Genomic DNA, 22,017 nt, shown 5'->3' with positions numbered 1-22,017 from the left:
TTTCCAGAAACTGAGGACATAGGGAAGGGTTTCACAGTAGCCCTGTCTCCTGTGCTCTCTCCTACCAGTCGCCCTTGAAGACGGGATCATGGCGAGGGTGCCCTTTGGACGAGCTGGCTGAACACAACACTGCAGCCTGACTTTGAAAGAGAAGGAAGACCTACAGAAATGGGGAACACTGCATTTATGGTCTTCTAAATGCAAATATGCTAGGCCACAAAGTCCCAGATTTGGTCTTTTGAACCCTGAGACAACAATAAAATGAAAGTTTTTTTGTTTTGTTTTGTTTTTTAATAATCAGACTGAAGTGTGCAATGGAAGACTCAGTGAACTCATGTACAGGGAAGATTTACTTTGAGGACCAAATGTTCTTCCTCCTCTTTTGCAGAATGCTGCCAGATTTGTGATTAGAAATATTTTACCTTCAGCTGATAAAGTCCTTTAACATGCTCTGGAGGCAACATCAAAAAGGCAGAGTGAAGTAGCAAGAGGACTGAGGGAAGTGAGGGAAGCTGAGATGCAAGACACCCAACTCTAACTTAAAGCCCCAATGAAACGGGAAGCCCATCTGTTGGGATGCTCCCCAACACACACACCAGGCACCAAACAGCGTTTCTAACCATGTACACACGGGTTGTAGCCTTGATCCAAATTCTTGGAGAGCTGCCTGCTGATCATGTTCAGACAGGTTCTCTTTTGCCTTAAAACCTGAGTAAACAGCATGATTTTGGCTTGTAAGACTGCACCACCATGACTCCTGAAGCTGTAATAACTTAATAAATGAGATTTAGGACTCTCATACAGACAGTCCCTACGTTTCCCCACTCCAGCCATGGCACACAAGCTTGCCAAGGTCAGGAACCAGCTGCACGGAGCTCGGGGGAGATGGGGAACCCGTCCAGCCCGCAGCCTTGCTCTCTCACACAGTTCTCTCCGCTTCTCAGTGGAAAGGCTCTGTGTTTCCCCATGCACCTCTGGCCAGTGCAGCACAGCCCTTATTGGGAGCAACCTCCTCCCAGTGCTATGCCCAAGTTCTGGGCACAGGTGGAGCACAAACCCAGCAAGCAGTCTTCCCGGCATGTGTCCTGCTCCATCACCCAAGGGAATGAAGACTTTGAGGCTCAGGACACCACCAAACCTTGAGGTTACACACATTTCAAGCCACATTTTTCTCTTTTTAAGATCAAGAGGGTGAGATGAGCCCAACACTATTGCAAGGCTGCTGGCTTTTGTGGCCACCTGGGCTCACTGCTGGCTCCTGTTCATCCAGCTGTGGACCAGCACCCCCAGATCCTTTGCTGCCACATGGTTGTCCAGCCAAATACAAGTAATGAGGACACCATTGGGGCGAACATGGAAGTACATGGCTGCCATGGCTGAAACTCAGTGACCCCCAGCTCTCCTCACTGCCTGCTGTGGTGCTGGAGGACAATTCACCATCGATGTTCCCAGTGTTGAACGAAGCCTGTAATTCAGGATTTCTTAGATTTCCTCAGCACAAACCATCTCAAATCCCAGTGGATCACCCTGGACCACGATGCTGCAAGCCTCAGTAGCTGCACTTGCCAAGCAGAGATTGGCAAAGAACACCGAAGGACAGCTCCTTCCCCATGTGGTAGGGGCGAGAATTTCAGTTGGAGACGGTGTTTGTAGATCATAAAATAGAATCATAGAACCATTATGGTTGGAAAAGACCTTCAAGATCACTGAGTCTAACCATAAGCCCCTCAACACCACGCCTGTTAAACTATGTCCCTAAGTGCCTCATCTACTCCTTTCTTGAAAACGACCAGAGACAGCGACTCCACCACATCCTTCGGCAGCCTGTTCCAGTGCTTGACTACTCTTTCTGTGGATAATTTTTTCCTACTATCTAACCTGAACCTACTATCTAACCTGGCGCAACTTGAGGCCATTTCCTCTTGTCCTATGGGTAGTTATTCTGGAGAAGAGATCGATCTCCCCCTCACTACAGCCTCCTTTTGGGTAGTTGTAGGGAGTGATAGGGTCTCCCTGGAGCCTCCTCTTCTCCACACGGAATAACCCATCTCCCTCAGCCGCTCCTGGTCAGCTCTGTGCTCCAGCCCGGCACCAGCTTCACTACCCTTCTCTGGACATGCTCCAGGGCCTCCATGTCCTTCTTGCAGTGAGGGACCCCAACCTGAACACAGAGTTCAAGGAGCGGCCTCAGCAGCACCGAACACAGGGGGCAATCCCTGTCCTGCTCCTGCTGGCTGCCCTGTTCCTGACACCAACAGGAGGCCGCTGGCCTTCTTGGCCACCTGGGCTCACTGCTGGCTCCTGCTCAGCCGCTCTCGACCAGCACTCCCAGGTCCTCCTCTGCCCTCCGCTCTCCAGCTGCTCTGCCCCAGCCTGTAGCGCTGCTTGGGGCTGTTGTGATCCAAGTGCGGGACCTGCCACTTGGCCTTGTGTCACCTCACACAGTTGGTCTCAGCCCATGGATCCAGCCTGTCCAGACCCCTCTGCAGAGCCTTCCTACCCTCAAGCAGGTCGACTCTTCCTCCCAGCTTGGTGTCATCTGCAAATTTGCTGTGGGTGCCCTCAATCCCCTCATCCAGACCATTGATAAAGACATTAAAGAGGCCCGGCCCCAACACTGATCCCTGGGGAACAACGCTTGTGACCGGCAACTGGATTTAGCTCCATTCACAACCTCTCTCAGGGCTCGGCCATCCAGATGGTTCTTCACCCATTGAAAAGGGCACCTGTCAAAGCCAGGAGCTGCTGGCTTCTCCAGAAGGCAGAGGGGACTGTATCCATGGCCTTTCCCTCATTCACTAGACCGGTCACCTGGTCATAGAAGGACATCAGGATTGTGAGGCAGGACCTGCATTTCATGAACCCGTGTTCATGAACCCCTGGTTGTTACACGCATGCTGTGTGATCGCCCTCAAGACGATCTATCCGCTCCAGAACTTTCTCTGATACCAATGTCAGGCTGACAGCCCTGTAGTTCCTCGGATCCTCCATCCAGCCCTTCTTGTAGATGAGGGGTCACACTGGCCACTCCCCAGTCCCCTGGGACCTCCCCTAATGACCAAGGCCATTGATGGATGACGGAGAGCGGCTTGGCGAGCACTTCTGCCAGCTCCTTCAGAACCCTCGGGGGGATCCCACGTGGCCCCATGGACTTGTGGGTGTCCAAGTGGAGTAGCAGGTCCCTGACTGTTTCCTCCTGGATTACGGGGGGCTTCTTCTACTCTCCATAGGTGTCTCCCAGCTCAGGGGGCCAAGTACCTTGAGGATATAAAGACTGACATGACCGTTTTCAAAACAACGGTTCTAACCTCAACCACTGCTAGATGATGAACCAGAAACATGTTTATTTTCCAACTTTTTTATTTAGTTGAGGTCTTCAAAAGCTGTCGGCCTGCATGTGCCCAGTGAAGTCTGGCCCTTGACAGGATCGGGGTTAGGCCAATGTTTATCACTTTTCAAAAATCCCACCACCCAGAATTAAAAATATCACTCAATTTTAGAGGTGTAAACTATTTTTGACATGTTAGCAGGCTGCCGAGTTCTCCATTTTTCATGGTATTAACCCTAATGCTTTATGTCTTGCGGAGAGCATACCCAGACTTGACTCTCCAATAAATGCAATTTAGTCTTTCCTGGGATTATTTTACAGATAGCTAAAACTCCGTACACCCACTCCCTCTCCCTCACTGTTGCTGGAGGACAGCAAAGAATCCTGCAACACTGCTCTGGAGTCCAACCGAGGAGCAAGAAAGCAGAAAAAAACATCCTAAGAAAGCCGCAAACCATCCTAGGAAAGCCCATAGATGGGAATGAGCTGTGGTCTCTCCAGAGACCCCACAACATGCAGTCTGGAAGGAGGAATTTCTCAAACTCCTTTAATTGGGAAATGCTTTTTTTTTTTCCCCCACGTTGCCTCCAGAAAAGCAGGTTTTGCAAGCCCTTCCTCAGCGTGCAAGTACGTACATGTCTACAGCCATCCATCTGCAGCCAGTTCTGTACCTGCCCACCTACTTTATGCAGTTTTGACAATGAGATACAGGTCACTAACAGAGATTTCTGTAATAGCAAAACCCCTTTTTCTTCTTGCATAGTTTTGCCCAGTGAGGGCTGAGGTTTAGAGTGGACTGAAGCCGTTCACTTTTTTTGCTGTTCTCTCGGCCATGATATTTATCAACATTGCAAAAGAGAGGGAAATGCCCCTTAGTGCACCGAGAGGCTGTTTGCACTGGGCAATTTTAAGATACAGATAGATGTGGTGAGCACAGAGATGGGCAGGAGAAGAGCAAGAAAGCAACAAGCTACCCTAGCTTCAGGTTGTGACACAGCTAATGAGCAGAGACATGTGGAACTCACCTCCGAGCAAACTTCAAGCGTCCCCAAAGCACCAAAACCCTCCCCAAATGGTTCCAGGTGACGCTATCCGGGCTGCGGCTGAGGCCAGCAAGAGCCCCGAAGCCCATGGAGCTCTGCGTAGATGCGGGCCCTGGGCCGCTGCAGGGGGATGAGCACCAGGGCTGCCTGGTACCACCGTACACGTCGCGTGCCAAAGGCCACTGCCCACCTGGTCTGTGCCAAGCTGGATGTGGGATCGAGCCCGGCATGGATATAGGGTATAACGCAGGGTAATTTTTTTTTTGCACACAAGTTACACTTAGTAGTAGGCAGAAGTATTCAAAGGAAATTTAAAGGTTGGACATTTTAAATATTTTGGGAACCATCTTTTTGCCTTAACTAGTAGGCAAATAAACACAGAGCCTGTCCTAGAACACGCATCGCCTTCAGCTGGCCTGGGCTGTTCGGCCTGTCCCCGGGAACGCAAAGCCGGACTAATGTCCTCCAGCCTATGGATTTCAGTGGCTGCCATCCTGAAGCCCTGGGACATTTCCACGTGGCATTCGGGAAACAGTAAAAGCCTCCACCCTGGGAGGAGCCCCTGCACAGGGCAGGCAAAGCTCCCCATGACACTGAGGAGCCGGCGGGGGCACCGCTGGCCGCAGACGCTGCTCCCACCACCGAGCCAGTGCGCAATGAACGTGGGCAGGGAAGGGGCAAAGGCCGCGGGGCAGCCCGGGGGGGGGGGGGGGGCAGAACTTGCTCCGAACGAGCCGCAAAAATTACCCTGGAGAGGAGGGGGAGCAGCGACACCTCTGTCCCCTAGCGCGACGGCGCGAGGCCCCTGGGGCGCTCGCGGAGAGCGGCGGCAGCTCCCGGCGGCGGCTCCGCAGAGGGGCGCGGAGCGGCCGCCCCCCGAGCGGCGGCTTTTAAATAAGCGTCAAAATGGCGGCGTGTTTTTTCCCGCTTTCTTAAAAATAAATAAATAAGACCCTGCTGTACGCGAGAACGGGTATGCGTGTGTGTGTGTGCGTGTTCGCTGCGCGGAGCAGAAAGTTTCCCGGACCAACCCTGCCTGCCGCCCCGGGGTAGAGGGGACAGCGGGGGCCGCCGCCGGGCGCAGCCCCCAGAGACGCCCCGCGCACTCTCACCTCCCCCTTCAGAAGGCCAAAGTGCAAAACTGCTTTATTGCCGCCCTCTGCTTTTACGTATATGTGGATATATAAAGCAAAAATAAAACAAAAGGGAAGAGGCCGCGCCGCCGGCTCGCTGCCGTTCCCCCCGCGCCGCCGGGAGCGCCTGTCGGCCGCGGGCCTTACCTAGAGCTGCGCGGCGGGTGCCGGGCGGCGGCCGCGGGCCGCTGCGGGCGCGGGGCGGCCCGGGCTCGCGCTGCGCACGTGCGGGGCCCGCGGGCGGGCGGAGGAGCCCCGCGCCGGGGCGGCCGCACCGGCAGGGCCGGCCGTGGCGGGTGCGGGCGCGCCGTGCGCGGGGAGGGGGAGCGGCCTCGGGATGCGTGTCCTTAACGAGCGCCGTCGCCATGGAAACGCGCGTTTTCCGCCACGCTGCAGTGTCGATTTTTAATCCCGCCGCAGGATTTTGGAGGGGAGCTGCCCGGCGCTGGCAGCCCTGTCGCCATGGCGACGGCTCGCCCGGCCCGGCCTGCGCGGGACCCTGCCGGGAGGCGCCCCCGCATCGTCCCGCGGAGGTTGGGGCAGCCTCGACCCAAGCGCTGGGCCGCTGGGACCTGCTTCCCACCCCACTGCAGCTGCCGAGTGTCCCGGTGTCTGGCCGGGCAAGCGGCAGGGCTGCTCAGCCCTCACAGAGCCCTCCGGTGCCGCCAGCATCGGCCCAAGCCCCAGAGAGCCAGGATGGCCAAACCAGGGAAGCTTTGGCAACCCTTGGAGGCAACAGCCCCATTTGGCAGTGTGTTCTGAGCCGTTCATCCTTGTGATGTGCTTAACTGGGGCAGGAAGAGTAGATCTGGCTGCAGCACCTCATCTTTCACCCACAGCTTCCCCCCGTGGGAAAGGCCATGCTGAAGCAGAGGACTGAAGCTGTTCTGCCCACTCTACAGCAAGGTCTGGGGAATTGAAGTAGATGCTGAGGGCTGGTATCCCTGCATCTTGCATCCTTTTCGTGCACAAAGGCCTTGGGATGGCTCAAACACAATCTTCCAATGTTTCTCCAGCTTAAAATGTAGGCTCCAAGGTGGTTTATGTGGGGAAAGATGGAAGCTGCTTCCTCTCCAAGACACTAGTATTAATCTAATCACCTAATCCTCTTGGGGAGCAGCCAAAATCTATGCCTGATGGTACCAGGTCTCAGCTGAAGGGGACAGATAAGAGGCACCTGCTTTCCCGGTGCAGAAGGGTAAGGATTGCCTGTTTAGCACTCACACTGCAAACACGCAGACAGACACAAAAAGCCGTAAAGCATTAAGATAAAGTCCCCCCAAGGTCACTAGAAAGCAGAAAGGATTGCTGTAACTAACTCTGTGGAGAAATTGTAGGTCTTGCTCTTGCCCTTGCTGACTTCTGGGTAGAAGTCTCATGGTAGATGGCTGGCAGACTGTGCTCCAGAATGCCCATCCTCCAGCCCTCAGTGGCTGGCTACTCACCACACAAAAATGCCTTTTACACACTTACACAATGTTTGTCCTACTTAGGAACAGGAGTTGCATTTGGAAGAAACCAAGAACACAAGGACCAAAGCACACAAAAGGCCATAAACTGGAGAGAGTAATGCATAATCTTGATAGGGCAGGGAAAGGAAACTCTCACACTGCAGGCAAAGTCCTGCCATGCTGAATTGGGTGGCAATTAATATTCTTGCTCACTTCAAGGTTCAAACTCTTTGGCTCTGACCTGAGTATGTAACAGGCTTTCATTTCCTTATCATAAAAACTCATGACTTCAGAGTATTGAATTCCTACAAAACAACTACTTTAGGGGAAGAAAAAAAAAAAAGAAAGAAAAAAAAAAAAAAAGAAAAAAAGGAGGGTATTCCTGATTTCACCATGGGCTCCCTGGCTGACGTAGAACAAGACCATTTCACCCTCACATGCCTTACTTTTCATTTCTGTCTCGTGTTGCATAGCAACTTCACTTTTATTGATTAAACCTTATGTCTTAGTAATGGACTTAGCAGACTCCACAGTGCCACTTACGCCATTACACCTAAGTGGTGCTGGCTGCAGTAGAGCTCTGCTTAACAAGCACTACCCTGGCATATACTAGGCCACTATTAATTCCAATATGTTCTGCTATTTTCTTGACAGCGATGCTCTGTGTGCCATTGTCCCTACCAGCGTTACACTCACCTACATTCCTAACTTACACTTGTTTGACCCAATAGTCTGATGAAGACCTTGCAAAGCAGGAAGCCACTGCAATGCAAACCAAAATGTCTTTGTTTTATTCCTGCAACTCATTCACTGTGCAAGGCACATCAATGCTTTTCCTTGGTTTCCCTGTCTCTAAGTGGCTTTTACACACAGAAAGGTACAGAAATGACTTATGATTATCAGCCACCCAAATTACAGCACATGGTAGACTATAATTCCAATTTACTGCAGTTTTTAATGAGCAGCAAACAGACCCAGATGAGATGGCTTAAGAGGCTGCTTCAAGAGCTTTCCCCCTTCTTCTGAGTTCCTGCCACTGTTCTCCACAGCCAGTGGCATGAGCCACAGCAGGGAAGTCCAGCAAAAGAGAAGTTGTGAGCACAGGGCGGCTGCTGCACATTGCCCTCCATCCCGTCACTCCCCCTTGTGTTAATGGCACAATTTCACTGCCATACCCACACAATGAGAGCCTTTGCTGCGCTATTTTCCTCTTTTTGGTGTTGAGCAATGACGCTGACAACCAAGAACCAATGCTACAAAGGGTAAAGCTTTTTGTACTTTTAAACAGCCATTTCCAAGGGCAACATTACTCTTTGAGTAGCAGATGCATCAGGTGTAATTGTGCATTATGCGGTATGTGAAGTCGATGAGTCTTTCATACCTAATGGTGCTAGTATGTATTATTCATATATACAGGATAATCTTGTTCCAAGAGCTGCCCACAACATTAATAAACCTACCTGGCTTCAACTGCAGAGATTTCTCCTCCTTACTGGTATATATTTAGAACTGAAATTACTCAGTTCCTGCGCACAGAGAAAACACTTTCCCCACATTAGTTTTGAATAAGCATTTGAGGTATTTTACATTTAACTAAACATGCCCGAAACACCCACTTTCTGTGAACAAGAGGAAGAGAATGTATCTCTCAAGTCAGAAAATCATGTAGAAACGTATATCCAAATACTAAGTGTTAATAAACGTTTGTGAAGTACATCCAAAAGCAGAGTTTAGATGTAGACAGCTTCTTGCTACTCCTTTTTAAGGAGTGGACATCATACCCATTGCTGTGATTTTTTGTTTTGCCAGCACACCTAAGAATCTAATGAACATATAACCAGTAACGTGTCACTGACAAACATTGCTAAAAGGGCTGAAGCTTAAGAACAGGTTTTTTATTTCAGATTTTTATTGGATTAAGTTCAAATCCCACTAAATCATGCAAAACAAACTCACCAAAACTTCCCAACATCTCCATACATACTTAGCAAAACCAATGTGTGAAAAGGGCGTGAGAGTTGAGAGCCAACTCACCTAACCAGAAAACACAGGGGAAAACTGTTGGAACAATGTACTGGAGACCATTAGGATCCCCCAAAGTTAGAATTCTTAGACTGTTAACATCTGCCCCTACAGAAAGCAGTACTAATATTATTTGTGCTTCTTACCTGCATAAGACAATGGTTTCCTACTCATATTAGACATAATGCAATAAAATTTGCTGTGTGTGGGACTTCAGCTCCTGCTGAACAAGACTCCAGTTAGCACCTCTCAAACTAAACTTTCTGCACCATTTCTGAAAGACACACTGAATGTCTGCTCAGCTACATTTTTGGTATTTCTAGGTTCCTGAGTCCAATTCCCACTTTTCCTGCTTTCGCTGACTTCAGTATATTATCATTTTACCAAAACCTTCCCTACAACCCACCACAGGGAGATTTGGAAAGGAACTGCCAAAATTTCAAGTTATTCCATCTGCAAAATAATAATTTCAGAAAGTATTTATTAAATGCTACTCCCCATTCCTCATGCTAACACAGCTAGAATATTGCTTGGAACATCACCACCGGCCCCTTGTCAAACAAATTAAAAATACAAAACTTAAGAGGTAGAAATTAAACAGCAGGAAGTGCCACGCCTCTCAAAGCATATTCATATTGCTAGATTAATTATGCATTTTGATGTATACCAAATCAAAAAAATCATTCAAAAGATTTTTTTTTCTTGTAAGTAATGCCTTACAAAAACCTGTACCATACCACAGCCCCCGATCTAGAGGCAAAAAACTTACTCTGGAAAACAACCACGACTCAGGGCTGCCTGCTTATTAAAGCATGTTGAGAGCAAGGCACACTGAGGTGGGGGGAAAAATAAATAAAAATGAAAACACACACTTCTAGGACACACTGATATAGGCAGCCAATTCCAATCAAGTTTCCCAACAAACTCTTGAGTCTTGCTCAGTAACAGGTTTCCCTATTTGTAGGTCCACCCAGAAGATCTGGGAAACTTGTCACTACTTGGGCTAATCTACTTGCTGCTGTGCTTTATCTCAAAAAAGCAAGCAAACAAAACCAACCAAACCACCCACTGACTTGGTATCGAGTAAAACAACTCCCAGCAAACTCAGTGTGCAGTTGCTACATAGCAAGGTTTCAATTCAATTCCTGAGCTCAAATGGCTTTACTAGTTCTGTTTTTCACCACCTACATGAAGCAGAAACATTTTCCTATGATAAGTGAGATACGCAAAGCAGGGAGATTTTCACCACCGAACTCTGAAGCTGCCAATTTACATCACAAATTGCTAATGACTCAAGCACTGAATTTGCATTATTGTTAAAACACAAAAACAGTTAGATTCCCAAGCCCATGAAGACTAGATACAGGCTTCGAATGTTGCCAGATTATAATTTTAAGTACTATGTTTATTTCCCTTTCAAAACTTACCAGCACTCTAAACCAATCCTGCAGCACTCCACATTCTACAAGAATGCCTTAAAAATATATATTGATTCTTTTCACATAATCACAGAATGGTTAAGGTTGAAAGGGACCTCTAGGTCTAGGGACACTTAGAGCATGTTGCACAGGACCCCAATCCAGGTGGCATTTTGAGTATTTCCAAGGGAGACTCCACAACCTCCCCAAGCCTGTTCCAATGCACTGTCACCCTAAGAGGAAAGAAGTTCCTCGTATGCAGATGAAACCTCCTGTGTTTCAATTTATATCCATTACCTCTTCTGTCACTGGCCAACATTGAAAACAAAAAAAACAAAAGTCAGAATGTTTATTACAAAACCACATCCTTTAAAAGATGGCTACACAGTGGGCTGTGTGTGCTTAAGGAAAGTATCATCCATGGTTCCTTGACAAGAAAAGAAGTCTTCACTATTTACGACAGCTACAAGCAAGATGGTTAAATCCATATTCAAGTCACTCCAATTGGGAGCAATTTTGTGCATCCTATAACACTTTGGTTAAGTACCGCTAAAACTACAGACCCTATAAATATTTGTCTATAAATATTTGTGAACAAAGATGATTTCAAACATAGCTTTCTGAAATTAGAGTGTTACAAAAATGTTTAAGAACGTATTAAAAGCCTTAACACATGCATAGCTAATTGATGTTAGAATTCTAAATTCCATGACAATGCCAAGACTGGCACTGAAAACCAGCTGTAGAGACAAATTATTACTACCTACAGGCATGTAAAAATAATTGTTAATATTTTGTTTTATTATCACCAAGGCAGAACATGCAGCAAATAAAAATGTAGGTGCATATACACCTCTTAAAATACTGAGTTCCAAGATTACAACTCTTGTTTTCAAGAGCACAACACATTTTAGTGAAAACTACAGTGGATAAACAAAAAGCAGTTCCCCATTAGCTATGGGAATATCCCCGAGCACACCCCATATGTTAAAGATAAAAAGGTAACAATGGCTTAGGGTCCAAAGTTCAAAGGGAAGTAAAAATATTTTAATGTGTATAGGTTTAACACTTCCCTGTGTTAGTTAACTGACATATGCATTAAACAATTCTCCTTGCACAATCTTACTCCTGTCAAATGCCCCCATACTCCATTTTTGATGTCCTTTGCACCAAAAATATTACCTAGAGGGATCAGAAACATAGCATTTAACAGTTTTATGTTAAAATATACCTTAACTTGAAAGACAAAGCTTCAGTCTTTTTAACATTAGTTTATCACAAATTAACTGAAGAGATGAGTCGCCTGTCATCCTATATGCAGAACCTAACTTCAGTACTAAATGCACTTGCCAAAGTGTGGAATTCATGACGCTAGGATAATGCAGCAGACTATGGCTCTAGGAATAGTCACATGGAACTTAAAACTGAGCAGCTCAAATATAGTGAAAGTTTTTCAATTCAAATTTTTCATTTTGGAGGATAAATACAACATGGAGAATGTACAATATCTTATCTCTTTGCCAACGTATCAAGTCAAAATCATTCATTTTCATTTTTCATCAAAAATGCTTGCAAGTTTGGCAAAATAAATACTATCTTTATATTGATTCCTATAGAAGCATGGTTCCTAGGATAAAATGGCCAAAATCTATAGTTTTCTGAATGTGATCAAGAGATGGTTAAGAGAAAGGAAGATCCTCTTTTCTAGGTGTTTTAACTCATGAACCAACTGTGAATCCCCAGCATGAGGCAAAGGAAATTTCATTACACTGCAATAAACACAAGAGTTCGAGTCACTGATTTAATTTTATACAAGTCCAACTACACATTGTATAAAGAGTACAAGGCAGTTCTACTGTTTGCTATTGCATGTTACAAAAATCAATTTAGCTATAAAGGGGAATTCTGGGGATGAACTATTCCACAATTTAAGTGAATTGGCAATTGTGGTTTAGCAAAGCCTTTGTTAAGACTAGAACTCTAGCTCCAATAGATTACATTTCCAATAAAGTTCAGATTCACACACAATAGGACTGTAATTCTCCTATTCTGAAGCAAAATGATGTTAACATAAATGATTTAAGGAGGGAAGAGAGTTTTACTTAGTTTTCATATCCAATAGATATTTAGAGGCTGACAAACCATATAAGATACTAGTGACTTGGAGCACATTCAAGAGACACATTAGTGCCTGACAGAGTGTCACTTGATACTCAAGCAAAAATGTTACAAAGCTTTCATTCTTTCAACTTTGAAACCTATGATTTTCAACAATACTGCTTGACCCAGCCTACAGAGTACCTTTATTACCTTTAATACAGTCACAGTACGGGGAAATGTTCTTTTGGCAAGTTGAGTTAAGATACAGCACAAGTGCTCCAACTGGAGTTTATTGCTGGTCTAAAATTTGCCTAGTTTTGTTACACATTTATATAGTTTGTCACCTGCTATCACAAATTAAGATAAACGAGAAAAGTACATGACCTGTCCAGCAAGGCAATTCTGCCTTTGGTAGCAAGCTGAAACCTACTAAGGTAACAATACCCATAGTTCTAAAACCATGAAAAAATAGGAAAAATGATACTTCCAAAAAGCCCAGATTTAAGCCTCCTATATTGTTTATTTTTAATATAAAAACCACTTTGCACTGAAGAGTAGGTAAGTTACTCCTGCTGAAATGCTATAAAATCAAACTTGGCTGTATTTCTACAAAAGGGGCTTTTCCTGCTTTGTACCACCATTTCCATACAACCTAACCTGTTCGAATTTGGGATACAAATCAAACCTTTATGCCTCATCACTTAGTTCTTAGGCCATTCACTCCTGCAAGAGAAGAAACCAACTTCTGAAGTACTAACATAACACTAATGGCCTGACAAGTAGGAAAATGTTCCATAATAGTGTGCAACGTAAGAGGAGAGTTCTAGTCTTAATCTCTTGAACTAGATCTTGATCGTGAGCGAGATTTTGAACGAGATCTGGAGCGGGACCTCGATGCAGCTCTTTTGGGTGGCGACTCTGAACGAGCCTTGGCAGATGGCTGCTGCTGCGGAGAATTGGAACGAGACCTGCTCCTTGACCTGGATTTAGATTTAGCATCTCCTTTACCATTTTCTTTGGGAGAGCGAGACCTGGACCTGGATCTGGACCGAGACTTCTCAGATTTCTCCTTGGATCTGCTGTGGGAGCGTGAACCCCTGTCAGACTTGGGCTTTGACTTGCTCTTTGATCTAGACTTTCTGCTTTTAGATCTGGAACGTGAGCGGTCTTTACTTCGTGACCTGGATTTAGAACTTTCAAGAAAAAAAAAATAGTGTTTAATTCTGCATGAACTGAAGTATACTTGCAGTAGCTGTAAATAGCTATTAATAAGCAGGAATTCCTGCACCATCAGGAAACAATCACCACTCACCGTGAACGGCTTTTGGAAACACTACGGGACCTGCTACGGCTGCTCCGACTCCTACGACTTCTGCTTCTGGAGCGCCTTCTAGATCGAGACCTAGAAATATTTCAAATGGATTTAGCCCCTTTTCTCGTATAACCTGCTAGACCTTCCATCAGAGAAGGTGTTCGTAAACTGCAGGAACAGGTGTAATAGCTACATCAAGACACCATTGATTCACTTGAACTCAATGCAGTGTCTCAGTAAATGGAATCTGACATTTCAGAAAGTTAGACATGTTTACAGTATTACATAAAGTAATTCCTTCCACATTCTCAGAGACCACCCTATTCACCAGACAGTCACTAATGGTAACTTTAAAGTATTAAGTACTCCTCTCACTGTAAGATGTCTTGATGAGTAGAGTAACATCCCAAGAGGAGTTACCTGGACCTGCTGCCAGAGTAAGATCGCCGATGGCTTGACCTTGGTTTGTCTTCAACCAGCCTGATCTTTCTTCCATTTATCTCTGTGCCATCCAGCTTGTCCAGGGCCCGCTTCATGTCCGAGTAGGAGCGGAACTCAATTACTCCTTCATTTGTACGCTCTTTGTGAGCGTCTGCATAGGTTACCTCACCAGCTTGTCTCATGAAATCCTTTAGAGAGAGTACATGAAGAGTTACATAGTTATCTCACATTTATGCCTGTAAGATTAAGACAAGTTTGAACAAAGGTAAGAAACAAGCTGCATAAAGTCACATGCAAATATATTTCCAACATTTCTACCTAAAACAGAATAGGTATTTTTCTTTGCTAGTCACAACAGGCTCCACCATAGAACATCAATACATACTTTTAAATCCTGCCAACTACAGCGACTGGAAAGGTTTTCAACAATCAGTCTGTACTCTGTACGAACAGGTGGTCCATATTTATCTCTTCCAGATTGTCGCCGACTGCTATATCCGCCACCACCCCCACCTTTATTGTACAAAGAAATAAAGTTAGATTGTCTCCTAGCAAGAAGGAAATCAAATGTTCTGAAAAAGTTAGTTAAACAGTTATATTTACTGGAGTAGGACTTTATTTCTCTAAGCCTCCAATAAACTTGCAATTTTGCCATAATCTATATTAATGGCAAGTTATACAGACTAATATCCTACAAGTCTGTGCTCCTAAGATCTGTTAGAGAGTGACTGCTCCTTATTAGATTCACCTTGCTAAGTTTTATTTTACAGAACATTGTAAAATATAAAACTTAACTGATTACATGCATTTCTACATTTTACAAAAACGTTTACTAGTTACACTAAGTACTTACATCACAGTATGAGGTTTTTGGTGGTGGTTTGGCCACAAAACACGCAAGGTAACAGTCACCTAGTTCAGTTTAAACAGTTTTGTCTAACCCTTGGAATCCTCACCATCACCCTGCGTCTAATGGCAAAAGGCTGCTGTCGTCATGGCTTCCGGTAAGGTCAGCCAAAGGGTCATAGGGCAAGGGTCACACAATGTATGGAAAAGCCATGGCCAATCAGGAAAGGCAGTCATCTTAGCCTCAGTGGACACAGCCTCAGCCCCACTGGTCACTTTTAAATTGAAACATCAAGGACTTGTTAAAAAGTTGGAATTGAACATGCAACAATTTTAAACAACATACATTTGATGAAAAAAAAAAAAATCCCCCCCGCCACCCACAACCAAGATTCTAAAGATTACTCAAAGACAAACCTTAGTACTTAAGCTACAGTACTAGGTCAGTTAAGTTCTACATAGCTCAGCTCCTCCAGTAACTATGCAAATAAACTGAATACACAGTAATGCTTACAATATCCCCCACTTAGTACAGACTCCTGCTTGAAGTCCTCCCCCACCCACTGCCTAATTCTGTATATTCACCTGAAATAATCTTTCATATGTAATTTCACAACTGAGTGCTTTTACCCCAATTATGTATTTGTAGCTATTAATTAGCTTTAGTGATGCAACACCACTGTTTCATCCAAATGCTCTTAAGAACTCTGAAGTCATTAAACATAGTAGAGCATCTTCTAATTGACAAGAAAAACCCTTCTCGAGCAAGGCCCCAGTTTTGCAGCTAGAATTGCTTCATTTTCGCACTCAGATTTCTTAGAGGATACCTGGGTGCACCGTTGGTGCCTGGAAAGCGTCTGTAAGGCCAACTCGGCAGACCAGCTGCTCCCAACGGTGCGCTAGGTATCCTCTAAGCCCTCGCTAGCCGAGACAGCGCTCCCGCCCCACAGCTCCGCAGGACTCGACCCCTTGCGCTCCATCACCCTGCCCTGCCAGCACAGCCGAGCCGCCTCCCCTCGCCCCTCCGCCCCGAAGCAGCCCTGTAGCCAAGCAGGAGGACGGAGCCGTACTCACTGCGACTACTGTAGCTGTAGCCGTCCCTGTCGCGGCGCGGGCCGCGGGCGTGCTCCACGATCACCCGCTCCCCACAGAGATCCTTGCCGTTCAGCTCGTAAACGGCATCATCGGCGTCTCGGGAGTCCTCGAACTCCACGAAGCCGTAACTGCGAGGCGAGGGGGCCGCTGAGGCGCCGCCGCAGGACGGGGACGGCGGCCCCGCGCGGCTCCTCCCGCTCCCCGGGGGCAGGAGCGGGCAGCGCCGCCCGCGCCGGGACAATAGGGCCGGCCCCGCCGCAGCGCCCCCGCTCCCTCCGCGCCGCCGCCATTTTGAGCGGCCGCCACGCGGCAGGAGCCGCCGACAACATGGGGGTGCGGGGGGAGGGGAGGGACGGGACGGCCGCGGCGCTGCGCGCGCGGGCCCCACGCGGGCGCTCACCCGTTTTTGAGGTCGACTTCGAGCAGGCGGCCATAGCCGCTGAAGAAGCGCTGGATGTCCTTCTCCCGGACGTGGTAGCTCAGGCGGCCGATGTAGACGCGCGGCATGTCCGAAGAGGGAAGGGGGGGAAGGGAGAGAGGAGGGAAAGGAAGAGAAAGAGAGAGGAGGAGAAGGGGAGAGAGAGGAGGAAGAGAAGGAGGAAGAGAGAGGCGGAGGGGCGCAGAGGCCGGTACCGCAAGAGCCACAGAGGGTGCGAGCCGCGGCCTGCTCCGCAGCACAATGGCGCCCGCCGCCCGCGCCGCCTTTTATAGCGGGGGCGGGCCCAGGGCGAAGACGTCAAGGCGAAGGGGCGGGGGGCCGGGGGCCGGGCGACGCGGGCCCGCGCGTCATCACGCTCCCCGTAGCGGGCGGGGGAGGGGAGGCAGCGCATGCGCCGCGCTCGAGGGCGGTGCGCGCGCGCGGGGAGCGTTGGCGCGTTGGCGCTGGGCTGCTGCGCATGCGCGCGGGGCGGGGCGCGGCCGCGCGGGGGCGGGGGCGGGGGCGGGGGCGGGGGCGGTGCTCGCCCTGTGTGAGGGCAGCGTGGCCGGAAGGCGGCGGCGGCCGCAATCCCGGGGTGTCCGGGAGTCTCTGTCCCGTGTGTCCCCGCTTGAGCAGGGGGTTGAGTTCGATGATCCCTAGAGCTCCCTTCCAGCCTCAACCCTGCTGTGATTGTGTCACTTTTGTCGGATCCGTCGTGGATCCTGCAGGCTGGGACGCCCCAGCGTATCCACCTTCCTGGAGGCCTTGCAGATACAGACCCGTGCCCCAGATACTGCCTTCCTTCCTGTATCTGCCCTAAGTAACAAAAGATATTTCTCCTTGGATGCTAATAAATCTATTTTAGTGTACAAAGCTTTATGCAGCAGCGTTGCTCATAGTGTATATTTCTGTATTTTACGTAATACAGCATAACATAATACATTATAATATGCTAATACAGAAATATGCATAAAATATTACAATTGTATTAAAAAGCTTGTATACTGTACTATTGAATAATATAAATCTTACAAATGACACAAATACAAGCCAGCTTGTGTCTCCCTAGCAGTTCTGCAGGGGTCTCCTGGAAGCATCACTGTCAACGCACAGCACTAGCAAAGACACCAAGTTGCTTTGAGGTTTTCATGTTGCTCCTGCGGTCCCTCCCTCTGTCTGGAGCAAAGCAGGTGCCGAGCTCATGATAAAGAAGTGGAAATTTCTGAGTTTCACCTTTTCTCATTCGTTAAAAGCTTCATTCCTAGCAGGTGAGAGAACAGTGACCGCTTTCTCCACCACCATAGTGAACATTGCACAGCAGATTTCATGAACACCCTGAATGGTTTCTGTCTGTTTCTGAAAGACTGATGGAGATTATTCACTCATTTACAGGTCTGCTGTATTTTTTTCATGTATTATCACCAGGAAAAATTCTGACTTGAAGGCTAGTTTAGCTAGTAGCCCAGACTATCATGGTCATCAGAAAAAAAGTGCCGAAATTCACCCTTTCTGGAGAGTCCTCCATAATTTTTCTGTTGTGAAATGTCTCCTGATAACCAGGGTAAGTTTCCGTGCAGCACAGCTTTGGAATTGTGCCAGCAGGCAAAAGAAAGACCTCATGAACTGCTAGTTAGTCTAGATCTGTCATGGCTTTTAAAGGGGAAGGACTGAAGGGAAGGGCAGGCACCAAGGGGAGGACTGATTACCAAGGAAATTCCGAACTGTGGGCATCAATTTCCCTCTAACGGGAATAGTGGGACCATTTTCCAGAGGGTGGTGAACTAAAGCAGCCACCAGCGTTTGCCTGGCACGTTTCTGAAGTGGAGATGCCACAAAGTTCCTGGATCTGCAGGCTGGGCTCCTTGTCTAATACCCTGCTCTTTTTATGGAGTTAGATGGAGATAAGGAAGATGCCCGGTCAGGTTGTACTGATGGCTCAGGAAGGAACCCCGAGCTCAGCAGTACGTGAGTGAGGAGGGAGATGGTCACGCATCTTTCTAACCCCCATTACACAGCACAGGAGCAGATACGACTCTTTGGTAATAATGGAGTCTTTAACAGGGGAAACAGAGTTGACGCAAACAAACCCAGAGTTGGGATACTGCCTGCATGGGATTGCTGATAACAAACAGCATTTGCCCTGGAGTTTAGCTAAACATGAAGCCCTGCTTAGCATTGAACTCTGGAAGCATCTGTGGAGTTTCTGATACCATCGAATCAAAAACAACTATAATGATAGCAAGGGCTTCAGTCCAACCTGGTCCTGTAACTCAAGTTCACTCCTTACTGCGATCACAGGTTTATCTCCAGCAGGCAGTTCACACCCTCCGAGAGGACATGAGGTTCCACAATATTAGTCTTCATCTTCTCTTCTGGAGAAAAAGCTCTGAAGCACCAGCATTTGCTCAGAATAAGGTAAGTGAGAAAAGTGTTACAGCTCTTTATTGCTAAAATGTGGTAACATCCACAAATCTCTTCCGTGGACAGCAATGCCGTTGTGCTGAGTGTTGCATACATAGAACTGAGGAATGGCTTCTCCTGCCAAGAACTTAAGAATGACTCCCCCAAAAACTTACAATTAAAAAAAAAATCCATTCTTACATGTCATTTTTGTCTTCTCTGTGATAGCTGCAGGTTATAGTGTCCAATCATGAAGATGTTCTTCCCTGCATAGCTGTAGTCCATTATTTTCCACTAGCTGTTCTTGTAAGAAAATGATTCTCTGACCCACTAAAAAAAAAAAAAAGAGAAAAAGAAAAAAAACCTTGAGTAAGAGCATTCCTCTGAAATTGTGCTGGCACCCACAGAATAGAAGAGTTATGTAAGATTCAGCAGAAACAACCCAATTAGATAGCTTTTGCTAAAATTTCCTGTGCGTGGTTCAAGATAACGTGTAAGCCTGCGCTATAGTTCCAGGATGAGAAGGAGGCCAAGCCTGTCCTTAAGGGCTTCCCTATAAGCAGATGCTCTGCAGGATCAGAACCTTCAAGAACTGCCTCTCCTGACAGGCCGGCAGTTCTTTGCCTTCCTCACAGCCAGTGGAGCTGCTTTTTGGTAGCTGATGGCTCTTATTTCAACATCTCTGCCCTTGTATCGTTGCTTGGTGTGGAGAATTTCCTTTGCCCCTCTGACAGGAAAATAAATTCTTCATGACATCGGCCGTGCCCTTGTGTCCCGTGCGCTCTGTCATCTCCATCGGTATTCGTTTCATGGCGTATAGATATTGGGGTGGGAATGTCCCCAGAGAATGCTCTAGAAATGGCAAAAAAAACAGACTGTATGTAACATGAGTGATGGAGGCAGCCCCACCACTTTACAGCCTTTTGTTTTGTTTTGTTTTTTAATGTGTGTAAAGAATTGCCCTTGTGACCTCCCTACCTTGAGCATGTTAATGACAAACGGTAGCAAACAACAGCAAAGCAGTAAAAGTCAGTCTTCCTGCAATGAGACTGCCTGGTCAAACAACCTCATCTCCAAAAAGCAACAGCAAATTGGAAAAATGCCCAAATGAACAAGCAGCAAAGAAACGAAGAAGGGAGAGGAGTGAGGAAAGGAGCAGAGTAGCCCTAGGGATACGTTTACTAAGTCAAGGGACTGTGTAAGAAGGGAAAAGAGAAGCAATTGCCTAAACACATCTGCAGTTGTTCTGGATCATTGCTTGAAATGCGCCTTGCTGATGAGAACAGAGGTGCCCAAAGCCAGGGCACTGACACGTCTGCAGTTTGGTAACACTGAGGCCTTCGTGCAGAACAGCTCATATGTGTGGTGGGTGACTGCAAACAGCAGTGCAGTTGCACAGTTATTTCCACAGGCACAGGCACCGTTTCTCCAGAGAAGTGTCACTGCTGATACTTATTCTAAGAATAAAGAAGAGGCAACCTGGGATCTGGGAGTCCTGGTTGACACCAAGTGACCCATGAGGCAGCAATGTGCCCTGGTGGCCAAGAAGGCCAATGGGCTCCTGGCTGCACCAGGAGGAGCGTTGCCAGTGGGTGAGGGAGGGATCCTGCCCCTCTGCTCAGCTCTGGGGAGGCACCTGGAGCACTGGGGGCAGTTCTGGGCTCCCCAGCACAAGAGGGACGTGGAGCTGCTAGAGAGGGGCCAGCGCAGAACCATGAAGGTGATGAAGGGCCTGGAGCAGCCATTGTGTGAGGAAAGACTGAGCGAGCGGGGCCTGTTTAGTCTGGAGAAGAGAAGAGTGAGAGGGATCTGATCAACATGTACAAGCACCTGAGGAGAGGATGTAGGGAGGATGGGGCCAAACTCTTCTCAGTGGTGGCCAGTGACAGGACAAAGGGTAATGGGTACAAGTTGAAACACAAGAAGTTCCATCTCCATGTGAGGAAAAACTTCTTTGCTGGGTGGGTGCTAGAGCCCTGGCACAGGCTACCCAGAGAGGCTGTGGAGGCTCCTTCTCCGGAGATCTTCAAACCCACCTGGATGCCACCCTGTGCCCTGTGCTCTGAGTGTCCCTGCTGGAGCAGAGGGTTGGACTGGATGATCCCTAGAGGTCCCTTCCAACCTCAGCCCTTCTGTAGTTCTGGGAACATATGAAGTCCCCTATTCTATAGGATATTGATACACCAGAGCTGGCTGGCTGGTGTTTCATGCCTGCAAAATTATAAATTGCAAGTTGGAAGTTCAAACCTTTCATGATTTTTGCTGGGTATTCAAGAGAAAGCAGGAGGCAGGGAAATGGAGAAAGATAAATGTTACATATTTTTTTCCTGCTACTTCCACAGTAAAAGTTGAGAGGGGAGTCATAAGAGGAAATTACACTAAAGGTAGGAAGCTCTAATCTCTTGGTACGAAGGCTCAAAATTTGTATTTAATCATGACCTCTGAGATGCAAAGCAGAGCTCTGGTAACCTTTTAAGGGTCCTTTATTGTTAGTTCAAATAAAAAAAAACATATGAGATTTGTCTGTCTTGCTGAGTACTGATATTTGGCTAGTGATCATTTCTTACAATCTGTTGTCAAAGGAGCCCTCAGTGTGAAATGGATGATCTTTCTCCAATGTTTCCAGGAGCAGGTTCAGCCATATGTGAGTGTCTCATGAAAACAGTATAAAATATGCATATTGTGCATTTATTATGCACCAGCTGTTCGTTGCAAGACTGACCCTTGAGGACGCTGCTGTTAAGGGTCTGACAGTGTTTCCGTTACACCTCCCTCTCCCATCAACTGTCGTGCTGCTGTCTGACAGAGAACCCGGTCCTGGATCCAGGATGCAGCGCAGGTGGTTGACTGTGGTGTCCACCTGTCTGGGCTGGCTCTCTTGTCAGGTTTTCACAGCCAGTCTTTGAGTGAATCTCACGATCACTGGTACTGGAGGTCACGTTTGAATTTATAGGCAAAATAGGGGTAAATTCGGTTGAGGCCATTGGCGACTGTGTCCAGGTACTGTGGT

The 22,017-nt window shown here is 47.4% G+C and overlaps 1 protein-coding gene across 1 annotated transcript; it reads right to left on the bottom strand.

The window, feature by feature from the left end:
* Window positions 1-12,342: 12,342 nt before the first annotated feature.
* Window positions 12,343-16,784, bottom strand: SRSF6 (serine and arginine rich splicing factor 6). The gene is made up of 6 exons (XM_088536036.1): window positions 16,590-16,784; window positions 16,169-16,317; window positions 14,634-14,761; window positions 14,228-14,436; window positions 13,808-13,897; window positions 12,343-13,688 (listed from the first exon to the last, which is right to left on the bottom strand). The coding sequence occupies exons 1-6, from the start codon at window positions 16,694-16,696 to the stop codon at window positions 13,325-13,327; spliced, it is 1,047 nt and encodes a 348-aa protein (XP_088392162.1). The 5' UTR covers window positions 16,697-16,784; the 3' UTR covers window positions 12,343-13,324.
* Between the last annotated feature and the right edge of the window lie 5,233 nt (window positions 16,785-22,017).

The sequence above is a fragment of the Tinamus guttatus genome, unplaced genomic scaffold (assembly GCF_059628265.1).
Source record: "Tinamus guttatus ecotype Peru unplaced genomic scaffold, ASM5962826v1 Tinamus_guttatus_pri_ptg000650l, whole genome shotgun sequence".
Taxonomy (NCBI): Eukaryota; Metazoa; Chordata; class Aves; order Tinamiformes; family Tinamidae; genus Tinamus; species Tinamus guttatus.
This window is presented reverse-complemented; position numbering and strand designations above follow the sequence as displayed.

Excerpts from the sequence above, each read along its gene's own strand:
- SRSF6 (XM_088536036.1), bottom strand. The coding sequence starts at position 16,696 with ATGCCGCGCGTCTACATCGGCCGCCTGAGCTACCACGTCCGGGAGAAG. Across the intron at positions 14,762-16,168 it reads CTACAGCTACAGTAGTCGCA|GTGGGGGTGGTGGCGGATAT; the intron begins GTGAGTACGGCT and ends TGTACAATAAAG. Across the intron at positions 13,689-13,807 it reads GTTTCCAAAAGCCGTTCACG|TTCTAAATCCAGGTCACGAA; the intron begins GTGAGTGGTGAT and ends TTTTCTTGAAAG.